Source organism: Tachyglossus aculeatus, chromosome 5, assembly GCF_015852505.1.
Source record: "Tachyglossus aculeatus isolate mTacAcu1 chromosome 5, mTacAcu1.pri, whole genome shotgun sequence".
In the NCBI taxonomy this organism is placed as follows: domain Eukaryota; kingdom Metazoa; phylum Chordata; class Mammalia; order Monotremata; family Tachyglossidae; genus Tachyglossus; species Tachyglossus aculeatus.
The window spans coordinates 79,012,879-79,033,654 of NC_052070.1; the positions used below are offsets into that span (position 1 = coordinate 79,012,879).

The window sequence follows — 20,776 nt, forward strand, 5'->3', positions numbered from 1 at the left end:
GAATGGCAGCTTACTCCGAGAGGGCTGCCTCATGGACTATTAGGTGGGCTGGTTTGGTCAGAGGGAGGGGAGGGCTCGAGCCATTTGAAAATAAATTAATGCCATAGTTATTTTGGTTTTCATTTGGTCTTTTTTCCCCAAACCCTTTCGGGAGCAGTAATAGAATGCGGAAACCAGAAGAGACCTGAAAAGTTCATCCGGTCCAGGAGAATAACTCTGCTTCCAGGCAGGAAAATAACCAGGCTAGCTAGGAAAGATGGAGTACATGTAAAAATGAAAATTAATTTGTAACATGATTTTAACTTACGCTGTTGCCTGTTTGCTCCCTGAAATCCTTTGCTAGTGCTTGTTTTGGTTTATTGCGTCTATCCTCATACAGCTACACGTGGTCCGGTGGTTTTGTTTTCCAAATAGGAAATGCTTTTGCGTTGTCCCATCTCGCTCTTCTTAGTAGGCGAAGAGAAATGTGGTGAGCAGGAAAAAGGCGAGCAAAGCAGTTCTGGAACATATTTTGTCTTCCTCTAGAACGACTGCAGAGCCACCCCTATGAAGGCGGAGGCCCAAGGCAGTTAATCTGATCTTCAGATTGTAGGAGAAGGCAGTTAAATCAATTTATGGTATTTATTGAGCACTTACTGTGTGCAGAGCACTGTGCTAAGCGTTTGTGACAGGACAATGCAACAGAATTGGTAGACACTCTCTGCCCAAGAGGAGTTTAGAGGAAAAGAGCGGCAGTTTTGGAGCACCGTTAAAATCCTTCCCTCCCTCTCTCCCTTGTCTTGTGCAGCAAAGCTGCCGCCTCCACTCCACTCTCTCAGCTGGCTCCGCACCCCTGGGGGATCCCACACCTCCTGACATTTACAGAGTAGTAGTAGTAGTAGTAGTAGTAGTAGTAGTAGTAGTAGTAGTAGTGTATACATCAAGCACTTAATGTGTGTTCAGAGCCCTGTTCTAAGCGCTGTACCTTAATGTGTTCAGAGCCCTGTTGTAAGCGCTGGAGAGAGTTGGACCTGATCCTTGGCCCTTCAGGGACTCACAATCTTAAAATGGCTCGGTGACAGACACAATAAGGAAGATGAAACAATACCAGTCAATCAATCAATCAATTGTATTTATTGAGCACTTACTGTGTGCAGAGCACTGTACTAAACGCTTGGGAAGTACAAGTTGGCCACATATAGAGACAGTCCCTACCCAACAGTGGGCTCACAGTCTAGAAGGGGGAGACAGTCGTATTTATTGAGCACTTACTGTGCACAGAGAGTTGTACTAGACCTTTGGGAGAATACAATAGAACAGAGTTGGCAGACACATACCAGCGCTTAGAACAGTGCTTTGCACATAGTAAGCGCTTAACAAATACCATCATTATTATTATTATTCCCAGCCCTCAACAAGCTACCTAACAACATCCACCCTGAACTACCCTGTTCGACAGCAGCTGTCCAGAGCCTTCATCATCATCATCATCAATCGTATTTATTGAGCGCTTACTATGTGCAGAGCACTGTACTAAGCGCTTGGGAAGTACAAATTGGCAACATATAGAGACGGTCCGTACCCAACAGTGGGCTCAAGAGCCTTCGTTTGCTGGAAGCTGCATGGGGCTCTAAGGCGTGGAGTGGGAGCCCCGATTGGCCCTATCTGAGTGGGGATGGTGACAGTGGTATTTGTTAAGCGCTTACTATATGTCAAGCCCTGTTCTAAGGGATGGGGTAGGTACGAGATAATCAGGTCGGACCCAGTCCTGGGCCCACATGGGATTCACAGTTAAATAATAATAATAACGATGGTATTTGTTAAGCGCTTACTAAGTGCCAAGCACTGTGCTGGGGTAGATACAAGGTAATCAGGTTGTCCCATGTGGGACTCACAGTCTTCATCCCCATTTTCCAGATGAGGTAACGGAGGCGTAGAAAACTGAAGTGGCTTGCCCAAGGTCACACAGCAGACAAGTGGCGGAGCCGGGATTAGAAGCCACGACCTCTGACTTAATAATAATAATGGCATTTATTAAGTGCTTACTATGTACAGAGCACTGTTCTAAGCGCTGGGGAATTTACAGGGTGATCAGGTTGTCCCCTGTAGGGCTCACAGTGTTAATCCCCATTTTCCAGACGAGGTAACCGAGGCTCAGAGAATAATAATAATAATAATAATAATAATAATAATGATGGCATTTGTTAAGCGCTTACTATGTGCAAAGTACTGTAAGTTAAGTGACTTGCCCAAAGTCACACAGCTGACGAGTGGTGGAGCCGGGATTTGAACCCACGACCTCTGACTCCAAAGCCCAGGCTCTTTCCCCTGAGCCACGCTGCTTCTAAGCTCGGGCTCTTTCCACTGAGCCACGCTGCTTCTCCGGGAGTTAAATCCCGGCTCCGCCACTTATCAGCTGTGTGACCTTGGGCAAGTCACCTAACTTCTCTGTGCCTCAGTAGCCTCATCTGGAAAATGGGGATTAAGTCTATGAGCCCCACGTGGGACAACCTGATGACCGTGTATCTACCCAGTGCTTAGAACAGTGCTTGGCATATATTAAGCACTTAACACATACCATTATTATTATTATTATTAATAATACCTCCAGTAGAAGGTAGCAGCAGGCAGGCTACCATGCCCAGCAAGCGGGGAGGCGGGAGGGCAAGAAGAGCAAGTCCAAACAGTGAGTTCATTCATTCAGTCGTTTTTATTGAGCACTTACTGTGTGCAGAGCACTGAACTAAGTGCTTGGAAAGCGCAATACAGCAATAAAAAGAGACAACCCCTGCCCACAACGGGCTTAGAGTCTAGCGTTGACTGAACACCCGCGTCCGCTTTCCACGGGACATTCCCTTTTCCGGGGAGAGTGAAAGTGCTGGGGTACCGAAGTCGGACTTGGAAATCTCCTGCCTGGTCTCTTATTAAGGTGGGATTGAAGTGAGCTCCTCGGAATATCCTGCGTCTTTTGAGTAAGAGTTCGATGAAGTTTTTGAGCCATCTGATCAAGAAAAGGCCATATTAAAATAATGATGATAATTGTGGTATTTGTTAAGCACTTTCGGTGTGCCGAGCACTGTACTAAGCACTGGGGTAGACACAAGGTAATTGGTTTGGACATAGTCCGTTCCCACATAGGCTTCACAATCTTAATCCTCAATCATCATCATCAATCGTATTTATTGAGCGCTTACTATGTGCAGAGCACTGTACTAAGCGCTTGGGAAGTACAAATTGGCAACATATAGAGACAGTCCCTACCCAACAGTGGGCTCACAGTCTAAAAATCCACCTAATTATTACCACAAGAATGGTTAATGATCAGAAAGCAACCCGAAATGTTGTTCTTTATACAGAAACTTGGGTTTTTATCTCGAGTCTTTGTAGCCAGGGTTGGAGGTGATTTAGGAAGCCAGTGTTGGTTATAATATTGTTAAGGCGTCCTTATCCTCTAAGTAAACATTATCTACTATTACCTTAGTAGTAGGAAGGTGATACTGGTTGATCTTAAATAACGTGAATTACCAGTCAATCAGTCGTGTTTATTGAACACGAACTGTGTCCCCTGAGCTATACTTGGGAGGGTTCAGTAGAGGTATAAATCACAACCCTTGTCCTCCAGGAGCCGAAATAGTGGACAGATTGTATAGAGAAATGGAGTCAAGTGGAAAAGAGAGGCTGTTGACTCTTTTGGAAAAATACCTTTCCTTTGACAGAGTGTCCCTCAATAGCAATAATAGTGATGATAATGGTATTAAGCACTTACTTTGTGCCAAGTACTGTGCTAAGCACTGGTGTAGATACAAGATAAGTATCTGTATTAAGTGCTAGGCCTTTTTGATAGGCAGAATTTTAAGGGAAAGGAAATGCTACAACAGCAGGTTATAGGAGAGGAAGCTAACAGAGAAGGTGAGCTTTCCAGCCAAGCCGCTTTTTCCTCCTCTGACTTCTGGCTCTCCGTCAAAAGAACAGGGAAGACTCACATGCCAGACCCCATCTGACTCGACCAAGCCGCTGAGGTTTTTCATGCCTTTAATACATACTCATTTTTTATTTGCTTTGGTTTTATTTTATTTTAATTTTTGATCTGCCCTTGGGTGAACATCAAGGCTCCCTTCCTTCCTCAGAGAGTTGCTGTGAGGATTAATTAGATTTTTAAAAGTCTGTGAAGTACTTTGAGCTTCTTGGAGATGCTATATAAGTATACGGTATTAGTAATATTATAGTGGTTATTACTAGAATTATTTGGGACCTGCCGAAAACCAAAGCTTGCCCATTTAGGTAACCTGAATTCTCCTAATCCTGTTCTCCTCAATTTAACATCCATTTCTTCTTTTCCCTCCTTCCCTGCTTTGCTTGTTTGGCTTCTTTCCACGCTTCAGCAACTTTGCCCCCCAGCTTGTGTACCTGCTGTGCACCCTGTCAGAGCTGAGATGGAGCCAGTTGGGCCCAGTTTGGCAGGACAAGTTGTAATTCCAATTGAATCGCCTGAAAGGCTGTTTTTGATTCCAGCCCAGCACTGTAGCAGCAGCATTCCCAACTTCCTCCTTGCCGCTTCCTCACTCTTTTAACCTCCCTTGTTCAGTTGTCCCATTTGAGTCGTTAGGGTTTGCAGAGGGCGGCTAGATAAAGCAGATGGCAAGAAGCTTGAAGAATTTTCTGGGGACAGTAGCTGTAGGACAAATGAGCCATTTCCTTTTTCCAGTATTTCCATTCCTCACTGCCCTAAACTGGCATTCTTCCCCAGATTTCTTCCTCATATGCCTTTAGCTCACTACTTCCCCACCCCCGACAATGTACCTTGAAATGAACTCCCCAGACTTCTGACCTCTTCAATCCACTTCTTACGGCTCCATCTCTAGCCTCCCTTAATTTTTCCTACCCACTTATGAAAGGCTATCCCCTTCCCTCAGTCATTCCATCCTCCTCGCAGAAACCTTTTTTAACCTCGTGGTATTCCTGCTTCACCTCAGTTCACCCCAAAGTTTCCTGTCTTTATACTTAGCCTCCCTTTTCTCTGGCCACATTCATCCTCCCCTACCTCTTCACTAAGGACCGCTTTGTCCTAACCTAAACCAAATCAGTGCTCAGTTTACATCCCGGTTCCCTATCCCTTTCTTCCTCTCCACCTCGCTCTCCACATCCTTCCTGTCTCCTTTCTTTTGGCAGTCTACATATTCCCTGCCTTTTCCCATTAACCTTCCTGCTCCAGGACATTTTTACATTGGTCAGCCAGAGATACTTTCCTGAAGGAAAACTGACTGCATGGTCTGACCTCACTTGGTGAGTTTTAAATATTCCATTTCATCATTAGACTATTCCAAGCTTTAGGTTCTTTGATCAAACCGTGATTGTCAAACTGTGTGTGTTTTCCTGGAATTGAATATGATTTCTGAAGAAAGCACCGCTGAAGGGTGAATCTGGGTGCTGCTGTGGAGCTTATTAGGCTACCTGCTCATCCTTGGCTCCCGTCCCTTCTCCCATTCCATTTTCGAGCGGGAACACAGAAGTCACAGCCTTTCTCAGCTGGAAGGTCAACCTGAACAGCACTTGCCAGGGCAGCTGTCAACACTGATTCCGAAGTCAGAATTGCGCAAACGGTCATTTATTTGTGGTCTTCCTGAACCCCAGATTTTCTTCGAGAAAATGCCGAGTGGCCACCCCAAAGTCTTGCTGCTGCTGCCAAGCAACCAGGCATCCTCCAGAATTAACATTTGGGATTAATAACCTGCGCTTCTTTTCGATCCAGGCTTTGTTTCCTTGCAGCTATGTACGAGCTATTCAACAACCGTCTCTGAAAGCGATCTCTCCCAGCTGAGGCTTTCAATACACGAGGCCGAATTTGATCTACTTCTGCAAGTAATCTGAAGTGCTGTAGCCTAGAAAGACGCCAAGCCTGGAGACGAGCGGAGAAATTAAAGTGATAGGAACTGAAGGGATAACGCGAACTGCAAGGGAAAGAGAAGCTTGAGCCGGGCCAGGGCTGGCGAATAGAGACATGGAGGGGTGAAGCGGACACACCTGAAGCATTGCTGAAGATTAGCGTGCCTCCTCAAAGTGGGGTGGAGAGGAAAAAAAAAATTGTTGGGGAGCCATCTCTTTTTTCCCGTGGGCTGAAATTGCCTTAACAAGGATCTAAACTCCTTAGTCTATCAACTGCAAGGGCATAATTATTAGACTGTACTTCAAAATCCTGCCTCTTTGTATTTTGCAGTGTTCATACGAGTCTTCTGCGCATTTTCTGGTTTGATATGTCCTTTTTGCCAGGCCCTATTAAATTTGGAGAGATTTGTAGTTGGTGCCATGAGTATTTTGGGAATGCAGAATCAGAGTCTTAATAACCCCAGTGTTCAGCAAAGACCTGACTATTAAATGTGTTTGATTTTAAATACTACAGTTGCAGCATGTGAAAAAGCATTCCCTGAGAAGTGTAATGTAGGACAGAGATAGGAACATTATTAAGGAAAATGTGCCATGGTTCATATAAGCGCTTAATACAGTGCACCCAGAGAGCGCTTAATAAAGAATGAATGAATTTTGATTCCTCCTTTTTTATATGTATAATCTGTATCTGACCTTTTTTTTTTTTTCCCTCTTCCAACTTGTAGGTTCTGCTGTTTGGCAACTGATTGCCTCGTTCTTGAGGCTGCCAATATCTGGAACACATTGCATTGTGGGTTCGACAATAGGATTTTCACTGGTTGCAATTGGTACAAAAGGAGTTCAGTGGATGGAATTAGTCAAGATTGGTAATTATTATTTACTTTATTGGTAAGGATATACGGGGGAAGTGTTCTTTATGTGGGAAAAGTTTTACACAAAATTGCTCTTGGGTTTAAACATTACATAGCTATATATACACATATATGTATATTATTTCATATATACATGAAATAAAATTCTATGCAGGTATTCAAATATGCATACATACATATTTGAGTATCTGCATCAAATTTTATTATTAAATGTTATATCTTTCCCCTGCAACCTTAAATTATCTTCTGTCAAGATTGGTGTTAAAAATATTAATGAAGATTTTGTAATGTCATTTGTTTATAAAAAAAAAAAAAAGCCCAACAATTCCAAAAACATTTTGCACAGTCTTTTCTTCCTGGGTTTTAACTGCATTCTCTTGGTGCCCAAAGTTACTCTTTGATGTTGGAGTCTTCCATCAGGAATGATGGATGAGACTTCAAGACTCAGAATATGGGTGAAGGAATTGGTTTTAGGTGCCTCTCACACGCTGTCATTCCTGCCAGTCTTGTTCCAGTGGGGTATGTAGTGTAATGAGCCAGTAGATGGGCCGAAGTGAAACACTTTTTCATGCAGGATTCATTTACTAGGGCTCTTTGATAGGAAATAAGGCACTTTAACTATTTCAGACAGTAAGGGAACTATGTGTACTGAAAGAGTGTTTTGCTCCTTTAAAAGGACTTTGCTTCTTGAGTACCTTTAAATGCTAGGGAAATTGTGTTCTAAATTTTGGCTGAGCTAAATGGAAATTACCTCGTAGAACAAAGACAAATAATTCCCAAGAGGAGAAGGGAAAGGGATCATCTCCCAGAGATCCAGTATAAATGTCTGCTAGTACTACCTCCTCCTTTTCCTCTACATCCCCACCATTCCCAAGAACCAGAAGAGATTTGCCCCTGGGTTTGAGGAAATTCATTCATTCATTCCATCGTATTTATTGAGTGCTTACTGGGTGCAGAGCACTGTACTAAGTGCTTGGAAAGTACCATTTGGCAGCATATAGAGACAATCCCTACCCAACAACAGGCTTACAGTCTAGAAGTGTTAATAGAAACAGCCAGAGTGGGTCCTGTTTCCCACTCTCCCCCCTGCTCCCCATCCCGAGGTCCTGACCTCAGGCATGCTGCCTCCCACCACTGCTCTTTCCTCCTCCTCCCTCCACTCTTCACTTCAACCTCCTCTAGTAATAATAATAATAACGATGATGGCATTTATTAAGCGCTTACTATGTGCAAAGCCCTGTTCTAAGCGCTGGGGAGGTTACAAGGTGATCAGGTTGTCCCTCGGGGGGCTCACAGTCTTCATCCCCATTTCCCAGATGAGGTCACTGGGGCACAGAGAAGTGAAGGGACTTGCCCGAAGTCACACAGCAGACAGGTGGTGGAGCCGGGATTAGAACCCACGACCTCTGACTCCCAAGCCCGGGCTCTTGCCACTGAGCCATGCCGCTTCATCTAGTAGAGACGGGAAGTTTCCTAACTAACCTTCACGTGGGTCTGAGGCAGAGCGTGTGTCTGGGCACGTGGGGCTGTAGGCGAGCACGTGTGACTGTGTCTACGTGGCTGACGTTTTCATTCGAAATTAACAACCGCTGACAGAGATCTTACGCATGTGCGACAGAGGATTCAAAAAACCGACATGTGATCACCGGTCCCTTCCCCAGTTGGCAGGCCTTTCGAGTTGCATTTTGCTGAGAGACTTCATTTGCTATTTGCTACACTTGGCACTACGATTCTGCCTCTGAATAGCCTGATCGTCCCTTGAAGAGAGCTACCCCATTCCCAATTGCTGCACCCCTCTTTGTTTTTCTCTCCCTGAAGTCTCCTGCCGGGCTATGTCACTGTCATTCGTTCTTTTCTCACGTCCTACCCAGTGACATCATGTGCTGTGCTGAATACCACTTCGGTACTTGGCTGACTGTTTTCCTGAACCCGATTGCCGGTAACGTGACGTTTAACGTTAAATGGGACAGAGGTGCAAGTGATGTCTGTCATAGAATTCATAGCCAAATAGGTGAACAATCTGATCCCACTTTCATTTGGCTCTGGAACTTCATTCATTCGTTCAGTTGTATTTATCGAGCGCTTAATGTGTGCAGAGCACTGTACTAAGCGCTTGGGAGGTACAATTTGGCAACATATAGAGACGGTTCCTACCCAACAGCAGGCTCGCAGTCTAGAAGACTTCAGGCTATTTGGGTGCCGCATTATATCTGCCGGTTTCCCAAAGGGCATGCTAACCTTCTTGACTCAACATTGCAATTCTATATCAATTCTATATCATATTTATTACTCTATTTATTTTACTTGTACATATCTATCCTATTTATTTTATTTTGTTAGTATGTTTGGTTTTGTTCTCTGTTTCCCCCTTTTAGACTGTGAGCCCACTGTTGGGTAGGGACTGTCTCTATATGTTGCCAATTTGTACTTCCCAAGCGCTTAGTACAGTGCTGTGCACATAGTAAGCGCTCAATAAATACGATTGATGATATATCAATCAGGGCGTCGTTGGACATTGTGTTGTTCAGGTATCAAGACTATGGTAACAACCTTCAGATATTTGTTGTCAATGAATTCAACTTTGTTTTGTCTGTGTGGTTCCTTGAACTAACTTTTATGCATGTGCTGACTGTGTGAGAGCAAAACTGGGGTTAGAGATGCTGATATGGTCAGTGATACAGGATGTTTCTATACATTTATGCGGCTGGAGTTTACAGCATTTGCCAGGCTGTAACAATAAAATGGAAAGATTGTCTCTTTTTTTTCTTAAAAATAAGGAAAAAGGAATAGGTGTTCCATCGATTCAGTTAGAAGAAACGTTATAGTGTGCTCATCTTTCACTTACCGAAACAACTCCCCTAAATACGAGCCATTGCGGTGCAATTACTTGCAAGTGCAAACATGGACTTTTTTTATGTGAAGTTTGTGTTATCATTGTAATATTCAAACATCCATAATTATGTAGAATTTTAACATTTACTAGCCTTTCTGTGTGTGTCTGTTTTTTTTTCATTATTCAGTTGCTTCTTGGTTTATATCTCCACTGTTGTCTGGTTTCATGTCTGGCGTGCTGTTTGTGATGATCAGAATTTTCATCTTGAAAAAGGTAAGTAGGGTTATATTCTAAATAAAACCAACTCGTTTTCCAATTATTCAGTAGACTTCAGCAGTGAGAGTGAATGTAAGCAGAAAAGGTAACCCATCAAGTGATCTTTCAACTTGGAAAATAGATTACTTGTTAGAAATGGATTGACACAGAGGAGTTTAAAGATTTAAAGTGAATCATTTAATTGGTCTTACCATGTCAGTGGTCATGGTATATGTTACCAGCTTGTACTTCCCAAGCGCTTAATACAGTGCTCTGCACACAGTAGCGCTCAATAAATACGATTGAATGAATGAATGGTCAGCCCATAAACACTTCTTAGTTGTTTTTAAAAAATGGTTGTAGGGAGGAGCATTATTTTGTATAGGTAATTCATTCATTCATTCATTCACTCAATCGTATTTATTGAGCACTTAGTGCAGAACACTGTACTAAGCGCTTGGGAAGTACAAGTCGGCAACATATAGAGACGGTCCTTACGCAACAACAGGCTCACAGTCTAGAAGGGGGAAACAGACAACAAAACAAGACATGTGGACAGGTGTCAGAATCATCAGAACAAATAGAATTATAGCTATATACACATCATTAACAGAATAAATATAATAGCAAATATGTACAAGTAAAATAAATAGAGTAATAAATCTGTACAAATATATACAAGCGCTGTGGGGAGGGGAAGGAGGTAGGGCTGGGAGAGATGGGGAGGAGGAGAGTTCCTGGAGTGAGCTCACCACTCTTATTTGTGTTTTTCTTTTAAAAAAGGCGGTGGGGAGGAGCATTTTTTTGTGTTTGTAACTCTTGGGTTGAGCTCACCTCTGAGCTGCCTTAGCTGTGCAAGGAATTCCACCGCATTTTGCTCTCCCAAACATAGCGTGCTCACATAGATTGCAGAGTACAAACCCCAATTGAAGTCTTTAGGGGAATTTTTTTTTTCCGCCTCCCTTCCCAGAAGAATGTGCCGCTCCAGGCTGGGGCCCTCTGGGCAATCCAACACCTTAATACCGTCTGAAATTGTATTTCATGCCCACTGGGTGCAGAACGCTCATCTAAGCACTTGGGAAAGCACAACAGAGAGGCAAGCTGAATCACGGGCAATTTCCACCCAGCTATTTTTTGTAGATAAGCGTGTTTGAGACTGCCCGCTGCCTCGTATTCTTGGAATTGACATCAGAAGTTGGGCTCTTTTGAGGTGCTTTTGGAGTCCCTTTAAACTACGTCGAATAAAGTAGATGCTGTCGGTTTTTCAAATGGATCTTTTGCCATAGGCGAAGGCAAAGTCCTTCCCTGACCCCCTGGGAATAGATCGGACTGTGGTTCTTTTCTGTTTCTAATTCCGACGCAAGCTAACGTGATTCCACCGCTCTGCCACGCCACCGGCACGGCACGGCATGCTCTCGGAGTAAGTATTGGTCTAGGAAAAATCGCTTCCCGCTGGAGCTGTTTCCACAGATGCGTTCACAGGGCAGGGAAACGACTGGCCTTCTTTGTTTCACCTAATTTTTAAGAAGCGAGAGCTTTGTTTAGCCTAGATGGAGTTGCTGGAGTTGATTCAAGTTCGACTTTCTGACTTATTTCATCCTTTCGCAGGAAGATCCTGTGCCCAATGGTCTCCGTGCGCTGCCGGTGTTCTATGCCGCTACTATAGCAATTAACGTGTTTTCCATCATGTACACAGGGGCTCCAGGTAAGTACGGTGAAAACCCAAAGCCAGAAGGAAAAAATGGTACCATTTTCCGATAATATTCTTTTAGGTGTTTGTACGTGTGTGTGTGAGCATGGATTTACCTTAAAAACACAGAAGCCGTGTGTCCACTTGGAAAGAGCATGGGCCCGGCAGTCCGGGGACCTGGGTTCTAATCGCAGCTCCACCACTGGCCTGCTGGGTGACTTTGGGCAAGTCCATGTAACCTCTGTGCCTCAGTTTCCCCACCTGTAGGATGGGGATTCAGTTTCTGTTCTCCCTCCTGTTTAAACCGTGAGTCCCACGGGGGGCGGGGACTGTGTCCAGTCGGATTGATTTGTATATATCCCTGTGCTGAGAAAAGTACTTAACACATAGTAAGCATTTAGCAACTGCCATAATAATAATAAAGAGAATTTTGATTTAGCTTATGTGTGATGATTAATATTGCACATAAGCTAACTCAAAATTCTAGCCAAGTGGTCACCAGTTTCATAGAAAAAAATGTATCGAGCATCCCGGGGATACATAGCATTGAATTAGATGACTGGAAGGTTTTTTCTGGCTCTTGCATCCATAGGGTTTTGTGAAACCACAGACACTCTCAAAGATAGATCTAGCATGGATGGCATCTACTAATTCCCACCTGTATACGCTTTCCCAGCCCTTAGTACAGTGCTCTGAATACAGTAAGTGCTTAGTAAATACTGTTACTACTACAAATTCAAATGTTTCTGATAATCTTCAAGCAAAAAATCTCTTTAGAAAGGTGGATCATCGTATAATGAGAGAACAAAGCAGAAACTTTTTGGAAACGGTGATCCGGGGCAACTTCCTTAGAGGGCCCATCTTCCTCAGCTTCTCTCTGGCGGTCTCTGCACTGTTTTATGTGAATGGGTTTACATATGTGAGTTGGTTTTTTTTGTTTGCGGGGCTCATCTAAAAAAGGAGAGAGTTGTAAATATGAATACGTTCGTGCTGATTAAGTAGCATTGCCTAGTGAGAGGACCTGGGTTCCAATCCTGACCCCATCATTTGTTTGCTGTGTGACCTTGGGCAAGTCACTTAACTTCCATCCCTCAGTTGCCTTATCTGTAAAATGGGAATGAATACAATGAGCTCCACGTAGGACTGGAAGGTGATCAACCTAAATAAATTAAATTAACCCCAGTGTGCTTAGTACAGTGCCTGGACCACAGTAAGTGCTTAACATGCCATTGAAAAAGGGAGGAAGGGGAGGAGTACATTCCGCTCTGCCATAATCAATCAATCAATCAATCGTATTGAGTGCTTACTGTGTGCAGAACACTTTACTAAGCGCTTGGGAAGTACAATTTGGCAACATATAGAGTCCCTACCATCAACTTCTACTTCCCAAGCGCTTAGTACAGTGCTCTGCACACAGTAAGCGCTTAATAAATACGATTGAATGAGTGAATAATGTACGTTTTCTGTGCTATTTTGGCTAGAGTGCAAAGGCAGAATTCGGGAACATTTTCCTGGCAACCGAGGTGTGCAGCGTGACACGGTGTGGGAAAAATAGTCGTGCGCATATGTGTGGTGCCGGAAGTGAGATGAGCACTAAAATGGGATGAGTCACCTGAGATCAATCAATCAATCAATCGTATTTATTGAGCGCTTACTGTGTGCAGAGCACTGTACTAAGCGCTTGTATGGCTCTCAAGAATGCAATCACCATGTTACAGAGAACTGGGCGTACGAATGTTCTGTCAGCAGAGTTTCCACTGCGCTATACACACTCTGCACAGGGTTTTCATCATAGCCAAATGGACTGTTGAAGGATAAATTCAAAACATTGGTTAAGTGTGAATTATCTCCAGAAGCGACTTCACAGATTAATTTTTTGTGTGATTGTAGCATACAATCTTTTCTGGCGTGAAAGAATAGTCCTTCCCTTTGTGAATGCCATTTCATCATAGCCCCCTTGTCCCTCTCTCCATACCCCCATCTTACCTCCTTCCCTTCCCCACAGCACCTGTATATATGTTTGTACATATTTATTACTCTATTTATTTACTTATCTTGTACATATCTATTCTATTTATTTTATTTTGTTAGCCTGTTTGGTCTTGTTCTCTGTCTCCCCCTTCTAGACTGTGAGCCCGCTGTTGGGTAGGGACTGTCTCTATGTGTTGCCGACTTGTACTTCCCAAGCGCTTAGTCCAGTGCTCTGCACACAGTAAGCGCTCAATAAATACGATTGATTGATTGATTGACTGTTGAAGAATAAATTCAAAAAATTGGTTAACTGTGAATTATCTCCAGAAGCGACTTCACAGGTTAATTTTTGTGTGATTGTAGCAGACAGTCTTTTCTGGCGTGAAAGAATAGTCCTTCCCTTTGTGAATATGTAATGAAAGAGGTACCGGGCTGAAGCAGCTTACATAATTTTAGCTCACCGTGGGCAGGGAATGTGTCTGTTTATTGTATTATACTCTCCCAAGGGCTTAGTACAGTGCTCTGCACACAATAAGCACTCAATAAATACTACTGAATGAGTGAATTTTACATTTTCATTTATGTTTGTAATGATCTTAAATGAACTGGCAGTCCCAGGGGTGCCCCCGGCTGTGCCCTGACACAAATTAAGCACTGCTTATCCAGGTGGAAAAACATGACATTTCTTCAAATGGTATTCTATATCTGTTAAGCTCTGGAAGCATAGAGAAGCAGCGTGGCTCAGTGGAAAGAGCCCGGGCTTTGGAGTCAGAGGTCATGGGTTCAAATCCCGGCTCCGCCAATTGTCAGCCGTGTGACTTTGGGCAAGTCACTTCTCTGGGCCTCAGTTCCCTCATCTGTAAAACGGGGATGAAGACTGGGAGCCCCCCCGTGGGACAACCTGATCACCTTGTAACCTCCCCAGCGCTTCGAACAGTGCTTTGTACATAGTAAGCGCTTAATCAATGCTATCATTATTATTATATACCATCTCAAAAGATTGTTGATCCTACCCCAGAGTTTTGTCGTGACTACTTTCTTGGACTGCTCTTTGAAATTGTCATTATAGAGAAATTGTCATTCATAGAGAAGCAGTGGGGCTTAGTGGAAAGACCCCGGGCTTGGGAGTCGGAGGTTGTGGGTTCTAATCCTGGCTCCACCATTTATCAGCTGTGGGACTTTGGACGAGTAACTTCTCTGTGCCTGTTACCTCATCTGTAAAATGGGGATTGGCTTTGAGCCCAACCTGATTCCCTTGTATCTACCCCAGCGCTTAGAACAGTGCTTCGCACATAGTAAGTGCTTAACAAATACTTATTAGTCTTATTAATTAATTAATAATAATTATAATTAAATATAACTAATCATAATAATAATTAATTATTAATTATGATTAATTAATTAATTATTAATACTTATTAGTCTTGATCTTTCTACCAAGGTGTAAACAATCTAAGGTAGTTCTTCAAAAATTGTCATCAGAATGCCCTCTTCTTGGCCTTTTTACACCCTCAGACATTTTTTAAGGTTTAGGTATTAATTTCTATAGCTGCTAAGATGCCGCACCTGAATTATTTTCCATTCTCAGATGAAACTCCCAGGATGTTTTACACATAACCAACTTAGATTATAAAAAAAATTGCATATAAAAAAGTTTAAAATAAATTGAATATCCAGAGGAGGCACACAAGAAGACATTATTTTAGTTAAGAACAGCCTGATGTTCTTTCATGGCTTCATGTCCTTAGAGTCCAAGATGTATTTATCATAGGAGTAGGAGTAATAATAATAATAATAATGATGGCATTTATTAAGTGCTTACTGTGTGCAAAGCACTGTTCTAAGCGCTGTAGTACTAAGTGTTTGAGACAGTACAATAGAATAACGAGGCAGTCCTTGCCCACAAGGAGGTTACACTCTAACAGGGGTGCAGAGATGTGAAAATATTTACTAATAAACAGAATAATTGAATGCGGATTTGAATAAACCTACAGCCTATATACAAGTGCTGCTCTAGACTCTAAGCTCCTTTTGGGCAGGGAGCATATCTAAATGTTCTCTGGCAGTATCTACACTCCTTTCAGTGAATGTGTTTACTCGTGTGTGAGAGATTTATTTTTGTTCTTTATGGGGGCCATTATATACAGAAATGAGAAAGTCATGAATATAAATATGTTCGTTCTGATTAAGCAGTGGATAGCCTAGTGGATTAAGACTCATTGAAAGAGCACAGGCCTGGGTTCTAATCCTGGCTCTGCCACTTTTCTGCTCTGTGATCTTGGCCAAGTCATTGTATTTTGGGGGGCCAGTTTCCTCATATATAAAATGGGGATCAAATCCTACTCCCTTGTATTTAGACTGTGAACCTCAAATGAGATTGACTGTGTTCAGCCTTGATTATCTTGCATCTGCCCTAGTGCCTAGTGCAGGGTGTAGCACATAGTAAGTGCTTAAACAAATGCCATTATTATTAATTAATAATAATAATAATAATTAATTATTAATAATAATACCATTCCTGTTCCATGAGAAACCCCTCAAAAACACAAAATAGGAGAAACCACTCATTGTTACAGAAAAGAAATCTTCTATAAAGTCATGAGTCATTAGGAATTAGTGGTGGAGGAAGATGTCCAGGGACTATTTGAAAAAAAGAGGGAAAACAACTCCATTAGCTGTTGGGAGAAGAAAGCATGGAAGAAGAAACAAAGTTGGAAAGGTAAAGAAAACACGATTGGCACATGGATTCCTTGACTTGCCATCAGGTTGAAACCTTCAGTATTAAATTACAAAGTTAGCCATTAACCATTCTCATCCTGATTCTTGTATGTAGTCTCAAGGAATCCCTTTCTTCTCCCAACAGGTTCTTAAGTCATTTAATTATAATAAGAATAATAACTTCACTCTTTCCCTTTTTCCCTGTCTATTTCTTCTGGCCCCCCTTCCTGAATGGAAAACTAGTGATAATTGGGATACACTTTATTAAATGATTTAAGATCCTGTTGGGAGAACCTGATGGCAAGTCAAGGAATCCATGTGCCAATCGTGTATTCTTTACCTTTCCAACTTTGTTTCTTCTTCCATGCTTTCTTCTTCCAACAGCTGAGTTGTTTTCCCTTTTTTTTCAAATAGTCCCTGGACATCTTCCTCCACCACTAATTCCTAATGACTCATGACTTTATAGAAGATTTTTTTCTGTAACAATGAGTGATTTCTCCTATTTTGTGTTTTTTGAGGGGTTTCCCATGGAACAGGAATGGGCTTTGTTCAGTGAAGCTTTTTCTGTCATGCTGCAGAAGGTAAATTCATAGCTTGTGATTAATGAAGTGCAAATCCATCGATCAGTGGTTTTATTGGGCACTTACTAGGTGCAGAGCACTGTAATGAGTGCTTGAAAGAGTACAGTACAGCAGAATTAGACACGTTCTCTGCCCATAATGAGCTTAAAGCCTAGACGAACAGACATTAATATGAATAATTTATAATATATAATTTAAATATATGTACATAAGTACTGTGGGAGTAGGGATAATTTTATTTTTACTGTTATCCTTTTCCTACCGAGAGAAATGTGAAATGCCAGTGTCTTTTGAATAGATTTTTACTGCTGTAGGACATTTTAGGGTTCAGTCAGGGTAGTGGAGGTGGAACACGTGCTTTTGCTCTTATGATGCCCAGTCAGGAAGGTTGGTGAAAATTGTTCTAGAAGATGTTTGTTGTGTCTTCCACCAGTAAAAAGATAGTGCTTTATATCACAGTTTACACATGAGGTGAACTCTATGTTCCACAGACTGGAAGAAGTCACTTTACCATCATTCTCTCCCAATTTGAAGCGTGAAAATGAGAACTAAGATAACATAACTTGACGTCAGAAGATTTATGAGCATTTATTTGTGGGAAATAAGAGGTGGGTGGAACTGTCTGCATTGTTTCACCCTACATTCAGAGGTAAGAAAGCAGAAAATGTCCTCATCCCCCAGCACCTGCCATTATAGGTGCCAACTTTTCCTTTTGAGCACAAGAGTGAGAGGAGGGCAAAGGTTTTAGGGGGAGATAGGAACCTAGAGGGGACAGGATTTGAAGACCTAATAAATGGGTACAAAAGTCACTTTATGGAGTCCTCTCAGGCCTGGTTGGACACTCTAGGATCTTGCCAGACTTAGTTGAACAAGTCTGAGATTCCAGGACACCCAGCTGATTAATTAATTAATAGAGGAGGGAGGGGAAGGAAGAGAGGGCACTTGGGCCATCCTCACTGAGTATGTGCATAATAATAATGGCATTTATTAAACGCTTACTATGTGCAAAGCACTATTCTAAGCGCTGGCACTGTTCTAAGCGCTGTGTGAGATTCAGAGTTGATAGAGAAGTAGTGCAAATATGTTATTTCATTTGCCATAAAGTATTTGCAATGTCCTTGTTGTGGAAATTTTTATAAAATCATTTTTAGCTAGGTTAATATGACATGCAGAAATGTCCTTCTGGAAGTGAATAAAGTGTTCATTCACTTAATAAATACACAGAATGACAGGAATGTAAGAAGTTGGATGAGGCAGAAAGGATGATCTAACTGGTGTGGAGCAAGACTTCATGATGCTGACAGAAATTTGGTTGTGAGCTTTTCTTATGTGCCCACATTGTAGGTCAGATTATAGGGGATTGGGGAAGAAGTAAAGACGAGTAGTTCTGGGAGATACAAGAGTATGGTGCAGCAGTTTTCTGAAAAGGCTTTGTGCAGAGGATCCTTTGAAATCAGGAGGAATCCTTCAAAGAGGTAGGCGATGAGAGATTATGTTGGGCGAAAACAGTCCCTTTGAGGCAAATACACAGATGGCAAGTGTTGGGACTATGAGCCTCATTTTATATTACATTAAAAAACCCCTCTGGTTCCATTCCAGAGTCGCTTTGGGGACATTTTCTCCTATTCCTTTTCCTCCGTGTATTTCCCGTATTTTAATTGTCGCCATTGAACTAAGGTGCTCCATGAGCCAACTTTTTTTTTCCTATTCTTTTCTTTGGGGATTAGACTGTTCGGCTCCCAATTCCCCACGGTTTCTGTTTTCAGAAACTCATTTAGCAACTGTTCTTTCTAGAATGTGCATTCCCAACCTTTTGATTTCTGAACTCTGTGGAACTGTAGAACTCTCTGTGGTGGTTATTCTGAGTAGTCCCATAACTGACACGTCCTAAGTGGATGGAAGCATTTTGGGAGGCGATGACCCTTAAATGTTGCCTCAGCTGTTTTGAACCTCAGGCCATCTTTTTGTCATTACACCAGGGCTTAATACAGGACCGTACTGATTGCATTCATTCATTCAGTCATATTTATTGAGCGCTTCCTGTGTGCAAAGCACTGTACGAAACATTGCAAACCCTGATGTTAGTAAAATAATTGTTCATGTTTTACAAAATGCCTTTTCAAACTGTGGTATCCGTAGAACTGCATTCATTTTTAAACATTTGTTCCTGTTGAATTTTCTCTTTTCTCTTTATTTCAAAGTTTCCGAGGTAAGGCAGACAGTTGACTTCCAGAATTGTTTCTATAGACAGGAAAGTACCATGGATATTCAGTTGTTTACCCAAATTGAGGTGACCAGTAGAGATTTAAATGATTTTTCTTGTTGGCTTGGGGAGCCAGTGTTCCTAGATGTGGGCATTCTGGTGAAGGTCAGGGAAAGCTGTAAGGAAAAGCTACTTTACCAACCTTTGGTGGTCTTTCAGGAGCTTGCTACTCTGGCTGGACTTCCTCTAACTACTATATCAGATTTTGCCCCCTTTTTTTTTTCCCCTTTGGTATTTAAGTGCTTACTATGGGCCAGGCACTGCACTGAGCGCTGGGGTAGATAAAAGGTAATCAGGTTGGACGCAGTCCATGTCCTACCTGGGACTCACAGGCTTAATCCCATTTTACAGATGAGGCACAGAGAAGTGAGGTGACTTGCCCAAGTTCACACAGCAGACACGTGGAGGAGCTGAGATGAGAACCCAGGTTCTTCTGACTCCCAGCCCATTCTCTAACCACTAGGCTATACTGCTTCCCACTGATGCTGGAACATACTCGTTCTCATCCTGTTATTATTTGCTTGAATATCTTCTACCTTGTTTTTAGAACCCAAACAAGTTACTTAAGCCTTTTGCTGGGTCCCGGCATTAACTGAGCTATGTATGCTATTTTAGATTTGACACTATTTTATTTACGATTCATGCCTCCCTAAGGACCCAGACATCCCCTCCATTGCCTCTTTAAACTCGTTTTCTTAAACTTTTCTTGGGACTAAAGGCTAAAAATAGTCTGTTCCGGCTCTGTGATCACGGCTGCAAGGAGAGGAAGGGATTCTTAGATCTGATTCTGGGGTCGGAGACAGCCATGCCGCTAATGATAATGATAATAATTGTGATATTTTTTAAGAGCTTACTGTATGCCAGGCACTGTACTAAGCGCTGGGGTGGATCCAAGAAAATCAGGTTGGACACAGTCCCTGGCCTACATGGGGATCACAGTCTTAATCCCCGTTTTACAGATGAGGTAACTGAGGCTCAGAGAAGTGAAGCGCCTTGCCCAAGGCCACACAGCAGACAAGTCACAGAGCTGGGATTAGAGCCCATGCCCTTCTTACTCCCAGGCCCCCGCTCTATCCACTATACCATGCTGATTCCTTTCTAGGGTCAAAGAATGAGGGACATGGACTCACCCAGGGTTTTGAAAAATCTTCCCAGTTACTATGGGGTATTTCTGACGCTTGATGAAGGGTATTTTGTTTTTTAATCAATCAATCAATCAATCGTATTTATTGAGCGCATACTGTATGCAGAGCACTATACTAAGCGCTTGGGAAGTACAAGTTGGCAACATATAGAGACGGTCCCTACCCAACAGTGGGCTCACACCTTAGAGAACTATCCAAAAAGTTTTTTTAAAAGAAACCTAATCCACAATAGTAATAAAAATAAATTGTGACGTTTGTTAAACGCTTATTATGTGCCAAGCACTGTACTAATTGCTAAGGTAAGTAGAGGATAATCAGATTAGACGTAGTCCCTGCCCCACGGGGAGCTCCAAGTCTAAGTAAGAGGGGGAACAGGTATTCAGTCCCCATTTTACAGGTGAGGATACCGATGCACAAAGAAGCTACGTGACTCGCCCGGGATCACACGGCAGAAAAGTTGCAGAGCTGGGATTAGGACCCAGTTCCTCCGACTCCCAGAACCATTCTCTTTCCACTAGGCCACACTGCTTCCCATTTTGAGAACTACTGATAAGGAGCATTTTTTGCTCCTAGGGGTGAATTAAAT

At 42.5% G+C, this 20,776-nt stretch overlaps 1 protein-coding gene across 5 annotated transcripts in view; it reads left to right on the plus strand.

Annotated features, from left to right (window-relative positions):
- Nucleotides 1-20,776, plus strand: part of SLC20A2 (solute carrier family 20 member 2) — a 126,392-nt gene that overhangs the window by 77,774 nt on the left and 27,842 nt on the right. For all 5 annotated transcript variants that reach the window (XM_038747486.1, XM_038747487.1, XM_038747484.1 and 2 more), the window contains 3 exons: nt 6,588-6,728; nt 9,755-9,840; nt 11,431-11,527. In XM_038747486.1, coding sequence (XP_038603414.1) covers nt 6,588-6,728; nt 9,755-9,840; nt 11,431-11,527 — 324 coding nt within the window. The remainder of the gene's footprint in view (nt 1-6,587; nt 6,729-9,754; nt 9,841-11,430; nt 11,528-20,776) is intronic.